The sequence below is a fragment of the Neoarius graeffei genome, chromosome 21 (assembly GCF_027579695.1).
Source record: "Neoarius graeffei isolate fNeoGra1 chromosome 21, fNeoGra1.pri, whole genome shotgun sequence".
In the NCBI taxonomy this organism is placed as follows: domain Eukaryota; kingdom Metazoa; phylum Chordata; class Actinopteri; order Siluriformes; family Ariidae; genus Neoarius; species Neoarius graeffei.
In genome coordinates this window covers 40,011,918-40,020,306 of record NC_083589.1, presented here as the reverse complement: position 1 = coordinate 40,020,306, position 8,389 = coordinate 40,011,918, and the positions used below count along the sequence as shown (strand labels likewise).

At 41.7% G+C, this 8,389-nt stretch overlaps 1 protein-coding gene across 1 annotated transcript in view; it reads left to right on the top strand.

The window, feature by feature from the left end:
- The first annotated feature begins 7,064 nt into the window (after positions 1-7,064).
- kiaa0930 overlaps positions 7,065-8,389 on the top strand; it is a 103,428-nt gene continuing 102,103 nt past the window's right edge. Inside the window, exon 1 of the mRNA XM_060903106.1 lies at positions 7,065-7,418. Coding sequence (XP_060759089.1) covers positions 7,274-7,418 — 145 coding nt within the window. The 5' untranslated portion in view covers positions 7,065-7,273. The remainder of the gene's footprint in view (positions 7,419-8,389) is intronic.

Here is an 8,389-nt window from a genome sequence, read left to right as displayed (position 1 = left end):
TCTGTGTCTATGTGTCAGCCCTGTGATGACCTGGCGACTTGTCCAGGGTGTACCCCGCCTTTCGCCCGTAGTCAGCTGGGATAGGCTCCAGCTTGCCTGCAACCCTGTAGAACAGGATAAAGCGGCTAGAGATAATGAGATGAGATGAGATGTACCGTACTCTCAAGCACAGCAAAATTCCTCCTCTGTATTTAACCCATCTGAAGCAGTGGCTATATAAGTGAGCAATGAGCACACACACATACCCAGAGCAGTGGGAAGCTATGCTACAGCTCCCAGGGAGCAGCTGGGTCACTTTCCCATGATACAGAGGGAGGGGAAAGTGCTGCTCATTCACCCAACTCTCCTCACATTTTTCCTGCTGGTCCCAGGAATCAAACCAGCTAACCTTCAGGCCATGGCTGCTCCATCCATCCATTATCTTATGCCATTCTCTATTCCTGTGTTGATAAGAAATAGAAAACATAGAGCATATTTAACCCAGGGGGTAAACCAGTCTAGTCTCCTTCCTGTTTCAAAACAACATCAGAGTGCCCAAGCGGATATTACTTCTAGACTTTCTGTAAAGCTAGCTCTTCTGAACGTTAGATCACTTTCAAACAAGTCATTTTTAATTAATGATCTTATTTGCAAACAAAATCTTGATTTTTTGCTTCTAACTGAAACATGGCTGGCTCAAGCAAATAGTGCTACCACCCTTATTGAAGCAGCTCCCCCAAATTTTAATTTCATGTGTGCTACCCGACATGGGAAAGGTGGAGGGATCGCAAATATATTCAAAGCCTCTTTTCAATGTAAACAATCCTCACTTGGTGATTTTACATCCTTTGAACACTTATGTGCACTTGTTACATGCTCTCCTAACATATTGTTATTAACTATTTACAGGCCTCCGAGACATTCAGCCAAAGTTTTTCTGGCAGAGTTTGGTGAACTGTTGTCAGTCATTTGCTTAGAGTTTGACTGTCTTATTATATCTGGGGATTTTAACTTGCATGTAGATAATCCTGAAAACACTTATGCCAGAGAACTACTTGCACTTATTGACAACTTCAACCTAGTACAACATGTACAGGGGCCGACCCACTCTCGTGGTCATACCCTTGACCTCGCTATCGCAAAGGGTCTTACTGTTTCTACTACTGTTGTTGACCTGGCCTTATCTGATCATTTCTGTGTTTTCTCTGATGTTTCTATGTCCCCTCACATTCAGAACAGCTCAACGACTATGGGTAGGAGAGTCATAAACGACAACACATGTGTTCTCTTTGAGCAAGCGCTCTCACGGATCTCAACTAAAATGTCAGACTCTGTAGACGACTTACTGGAGATTTTTAATTTAAATATGACCCAAATTATGGATGATATTGCTCCATTCAAAATCAAAAGAGTCAATGACAAGCAGAAAGCACCATGGAAGCAATACCCAGCTGTTAAACTGCTAAAGAGAGAATGTAGGAAGACTGAAAGAAAATGGTGCAAATCTAAACTTCACATCCATTATCAAATCCATAAAGAGATGCTTTGTAAATATAATTATGAAATTGGTAAAGCAAGACGGTCTTTCTTCTCCAACATTATCAACAGGAATATGAACAATGCCCGTGTGCTATTTTCAACAGTAGAGAAGCTAACTAATCCCCCACCACAATTAGCACCTGAACTTCTCTCAGTTAATAAATGCAATGAGTTTGCATCCTTCTTCAAAGGTAAAATTGATAAAATACGGCAGAATATTGCTCATAATATATCTCAGTTGCAAATAACTGAAAAGCTGCAATCACCAGTGACACAGACAGACAATTTCAACACAATGTCAGAATTTTGTTTGATTGATTACGAGACTCTTGAAAAAACTGCACAAAATCTCAGTTCCTCAACATCTGAATTGGACATTCTGCCCACCAACTTTTTTAAGTCTGTTCTTCACCTCATAATTACAGATGTGCTTCAGATCATAAATACATCCCTAGAGACTGGCATTTTTCCTGTGTCCCTGAAAAAAGCCATTGTAAAGCCCCTACTTAAAAAGAATGATCTGGATGCTTCAGTATTGAACAACTACAGGTCAATCGGGAAAATCCTTGAAAAAATTGTCTTCAATCAATTAACTGCCTTCTTGATATCAAACAGCTGTTTTGATAACTTTCAGTCAGGATTTCATGCCAATCACAGCACTGAAACAGTGCTGATTAAAGTTATAAATGACATACATCTTAATACTGATGCAGGCAAAACATCGGTCCTGGTGTTACTGGACCTCAGTGCAGCTTTTGATACTGTTGATCACAACATACTGCTATATCGACTTGAACACTGGGTTGGGTTGACTGGTAAAGTTATCAAATGGTTAAAATCATACTTAAAAGATAGAAGCTTCTTTGTTACCATGGGAAATTGTACCTCAACATCAATGTCTTTGACCTGTGGTGTCCCCCAGGGGTCGATCCTTGGACCATGACTATTCAACCTTTATATGCTCCCACTTGGACAAATTATCAAGAACAACTCAATTTTGTATCACTGCTATGCAGATGACACCCAAATTTATTTTGCTCTATCACCTAATGATTATGCCCCCCTTGAATGTCTCTACCAGTGTATCGACCAAATCAACAACTGGATGTCACAAAATTTTCTTCAGCTGAACACAGATAAAACAGAAGTAATTCTATTTGGGAAAAAAGATGAAAGACTCAGGATTACCACTATTCTTGACACAAAGGGGATTAAAACAAAAGAAATGGTTAAAAATCTTGGTGTTTTCATTGACAGCGAGCTAAACTTTGACAGTCACGTGAAAGCAATCACTAAAACAGCATTTTATCACCTAAAAAACATTTCCAAATTAAGAGGACTTATGTCAAAAAATGATCTGGAAAAACTTATACATGCCTTCATCTCTAGTAGGGTTGACTACTGCAATGGCCTTTTCACAGACCTGCCAAAAAAGACCATCAAACGACTTCAGGTGATTCAAAATGCAGCGGCGAGGGTTCTCACACGAACAAAAAGAACAGAGCACATTACTCCAATTCTAAGGTCCCTTCACTGGCTTCCAGTAAGCTACAGAATTGACTTTAAAGCATTGCTGCTGGTGTACAAATCTCTAAATGGTACAGGGCCCAATTACCTCTCTGATATGTTGCAGCGGCCTAACCCAATCAGATCTACCAGATCGCAGCAGCAAAATTTACTGGTAAAACCTGTTGTTAAAACAAAGTGTGGTGAAGCAGCTTTTAGCTACTATGCAGTACAGCTATGGAACCAACTCCCAGAGGACATCAAAAATGCTCCTGCTGTTGGCAGCTTCAAATCTAGACTAAAGACCAAGCTGTTCTCAGATGCTTTCTGCTAACTGATAAATATCATCATCTTTACATGTTTTAAACTTTACTTAACTTTTACAGTCTCTGCATGTTTTAAACTTTACTTAACTTTTATTTCATTTTATTCTGCTGTTTTTTACTGAACTTTTACTTCATTTTATTATTTTATTTCTACTATTGTTTAATTCTCATATTATTTTTATTTTTCTCTCTTCTTCCCCCTTAATTTTATGTAATTTTATTTTCTATTGTTTACTGTTTTGCCTTTACCTCTGTAAAGCACATTGAACTGCCACTGTGTATGAAATGCGCTATATAAATAAACTTGCCTTGCCTTGCCTTATCTATAGCCGCTTTATCCTGTGCAGGGTCGCAGGCAAGCTGGATCCTATCCCAGCTGACTATGGGTGAGAGGCGGGGTACACCCTGGACAAGTCGTCAAATCATTGCAGGGCTGGCACATAGAGACACACAACCATTCACACCTACGGTCAATTTAGAACCACCAGTTAACCTAACCTGCACGTCTTTGGACTGTGGAGGAAACCGGAGCACCCGGAGGAAACCCATGCAGACACGGGGAGAACATGCAAACTCCGCACAGAAAGGCCCTCGTCAGCCACTGGGCTCAAACCCAGAACCTTCTTGCTGTGAGGCGACAGTGCTAACCACTACACCACTGTGCCATGGCTGCTCCTATATACAGTATGGTAACTTCGGGCTACATACTTTAATTCCTAACAAATCCCGAATTCACCAGCATACATTACACCATAGAATGGAGGTGGACTGAAGTAGAAAATACAAGTGTTGGTTGACTAAAATATTGAACTGCACAAACCTGACTGCAGTGTCCAGCTTTGTGGCTGCAAAGGAAGTCGGTTACTCTAAGAGGCAACATCTAACTTCTGATGTAATCTAAAACCTGCTTGGTTGAAGTTAATTTATGGGAATACAAACTGTCCCAAGTCTCCCTGCTCTCCCCTACTGAATCACATGTGCTCTAATGTTTCTTCATAGCAAGGTAAATTAGTAAAGAAAGCAATTTAGGACTCGAACCATTTGAATATATTTTTCACTGGTGTTGCCTTGAACCTTGCTTGTTCTCTTCATCTTGCCTTGCTCTCAACAAAGCTGTCCTCTGTGACTCATCTTTACAAATAATCACAAAGTGTACTGGGTAAGAGTCTACTGCAGAGTTTGCTTTGCCAAAGGACTCAGTAAATGTGCGTGCCCATGAGCATGCTTTGGAAGCTTAAAATGAGAAATAATAGTCCACTGAAAAACAACAATAAACCTGTTCTATCCTGTTAGCTGCTCATAATTGACTATTATCATAATTAACAAACTTCTTTGAAGAAACTTATGCAAAACAAATAATCTCTTCTTGAAAAGGATATTCTTTACAGTAATTAATAAGAAAACATGCATGTAAACTTTACTAAAACAAAAAAAAACTTCCAAAACGAACCTTGGTGTCCTCATCCACTATGTGGTCAAAAGTTTGTGGACACCTGGCCTTCACACAGACATGCGGGCCTTCTCAAAACTGTTAATAACCTTGGAAGTACACAGTTATACACAATATCAGAATCAGAACCAAATTTATTGCCAAGTCTGTTTGCACATACAAGGAATTTGCTTTGGTGATTGAGGCTTGAACAGTTCAGATAGAAGAATGTAGCAAAGACAAAAGTAGCTGTATACATAGAATAAAAAAATAAGAAGAATCTAAAATATACACATTTGAAACGTGGATATATTTAAGGGGTATGTGCATGAGTTGTTGAAGTCCAAGCTGTACAGTATGTCCCGGAATGTGCCAAAATAGGTCACATGATGAAGATAGAGGAGAGTCATGACATGAATGTGGGAGAGGAAGAGAATATGTGCAGTGGGTTTAAATAAATCGCCAAGCTGTAGAGTGTGTGCCGGAATGTGCAGTAAAAGTTCACAGAATGAAGATGTATGACATGACCTTGAAATGTGAAAATCGTAGTTCAGAGACAAAGCGCATTGATGGAAGTGTGAGGTTAGTCAGTGGGGGTCTCTGACCTTCTTGATGAGACCAGCTGCAGTGGGGAAAAAGCTGACCTTATGGCATGCGGTTTTGGTTCTAATGGACAGCAGCCTCCTACCAAAGGGGAGTGATTCAAAAAGTTTGCGTCCAGGGTGAAAGGGGTCGGCCACAATCCTTTCTGCTCTCCTCAGGGCCCTGGACTCGTACAGGTCCTGAAGAGATGGAAGGTTGCAGCCAATCATCCTCTCAGCAGAGCGAATGGTGCACTGCAGTCTGCCCTTGTCCCTGGCAGTGGCAGCAGTGTACCAGATGGTGATAGAGGAGATGAGGATGGACTCAATGATGGTGGTGTAAAAACACACCATTCATTGTCTTTGGCAGATCAGACTTCTTCAGCTGCTGCAGGAAGTATATCCTCTGCTGTGCTTTCTTGGTGAGAGAGCAGGTATTCGACTCCCAATGTCTTTGTGTGCTGTCGCATTACCTTCAAAAAGACATGGTTTGGTGAGGAAGGACTCAAGTGTCCTGCACAGATCCCTGACCTCTACACCCTTGGCCTCATCACCCAACTTCTGTGCCTGACTTCACTCACTACATTATGGGCATTTAGCAGACACTCTTATCCAAAGCAATGTACAACATACTGTACCCAGAGCAGCCTGGGGGCTTGGTGTCTTGCTCAAGGGCACTTCAGTCATTCTTGCTGGTCCAGGGAATCAAACCAGTGACCTTTTGGTCCCAAAGCTGCTTCTCTAACCATTAGGCCATGGCTTCCCCCACTCACTAATGCTATTGTGTCTGAATAGATACAAATCTCAGTAGCCGTACTCCAAAAACTCATGGAAATCCTTCCCAGAAGAGTGTTTTTTTTTTTTTAATAACAGCAAAGGGGGCTAAATCTGGAATGGGATGTTATACATGTCATCAGGTGTCATATTGTTAAAACTATGCGTCCTTCAAACAACCATTTGGGATTTAGCCTCTGTGTATGAGCCATCCATTATCCGTAACTGCTTATCCTGTGCAGGGTTGCAGGCAAGCTGGAGCCTATCCCAGCTGACTACGGGCGAAAGGCGGGGTACACCCTGGGCAAGTCGCCAGGTCATCACAGGGCTGACACATAGACACAGACAACCATTCACACTCACATTCACACCTACGCTCAATTTAGAGTCACCAGTTAACCTAACCTGCATGTCTTTGGAGGAAACCTACGCAGACACAGAAAGAACATGCAAACTCCACACAGAAAGGCCCCTGTTCTCGAACCCAGAACCTTCTAGCTGTGAGGCAACAGTGCTAACCATTACAGCACCATCTGTGTATGATCTTATATTCATATCAAGATATCATGCTACAAACGGTTGTAGAAGGAATAATAATAATAATAATAATAATTATTATTATTATTATTATAATATCTGCACTTGGAAGGGACTCGTCCCAAAGCTCTCATGCTCGTCCCCTTTAAAAGGTTTTCCGTTGCCCTGCGTTACAGGAAGTCGGGTGTTTCCCAGCCGCCTGTGCTTTTGTTTCCTACCAGCTTCACGATAGACACCGCCCCTGCACGCTGATTGGCCAGTAGTTTACCCTAAAGCGGCTTTCTGATTGGTTTATCGTAGATCTGCCAAATCAAGCGCGCAAGGCAGGACGCGACTAGCCAATCATAATAAAGGAGGCGGGTTTATCGCAAAACGGTTGGGAAAAACACGCTGTCAGCTGAGCTTTTGTGTTGAAGAAGTCGGAAGTGAGAAGAGGACGCTTGTGGTGTAGAGAGCTGTATAAAACTGAAGTGTCATGCTGTAACCGTGACATGACAGCAGCAGTGTGGAGTCCTTCTCACAACTGAAATTCACAATCAACCGTGCTGATTAATCCAGAGCGCTGTGGCTGTGTTTTAGACTGTCATGAGCTCAGCTGGGGCATGGCGTCCCTCCCGAGTTACTGTCAGACGGCGGGAGCAGCGGAGGAGGAGCCCGGAGAGCCGGACCGGTCCCTGCAGCACATACTCAAGGCCATCGCAGAAGAGCGGAACCGACTGAATATTCGGCAGGAGATCAGCGGGATCGGTGAGTCCTGGAGCATACAGTATACTGATGTACATCATCTCATAGATCACATCTCATAGATCACGTCTCATAGATCACGTCTCACATCTCATAGATCACATCTCATAGATCACGTCTCATAGATCACATCTCACATCTCATAGATCACATCTCATAGATCACGTCTCATATCTCATAGATCACATCTCATAGATCACGTCTCATAGATCACATCTCACATCTCATAGATCACATCTCATAGATCACGTCTCATATCTCATAGATCACATCTCATAGATCACATCTCATAGATCACGTCTCACATCTCATAGATCACATCTCATAGATCACATCTCATAGATCACATCTCATAGATCACGTCTCACATCTCATAGATCACATCTCATAGATCACGTCTAACATCTCATAGATCACATCTCACAGATCACATCTCACATCTCATAGATCACATCTCATAGATCACATCTCATAGATCACATCTCATAGATCACATCTCACATCTCATAGATCACATCTCATAGATCACATCTCACATCTCATAGATCACATCTCATAGATCACATCTCATAGATCACATCTCATCGATCACATCTCATCGATCACATATCTCATAGATCACATCTCATAGATCACATCTCATAGATCATAGATCACATCTCACATCTCATAGATCACGTCTCATAGATCACGTCTCATATCTCATAGACCACATCTCATAGATCACATCTCATAGATCACATCTCATAGATTACATCTCATAGATCACATATCTCATAGATCACATCTCACATCTCATAGATCACATCTCATAGATCATAGATCACATCTCACATCTCATAGATCACGTCTCATAGATCACGTCTCATATCTCATAGACCACATCTCATAGATCACATCTCACATCTCATAGATCACATCTCACATCTCATAGATCACATCCCGCATCTCATAGATCACATCTTACATCTCAT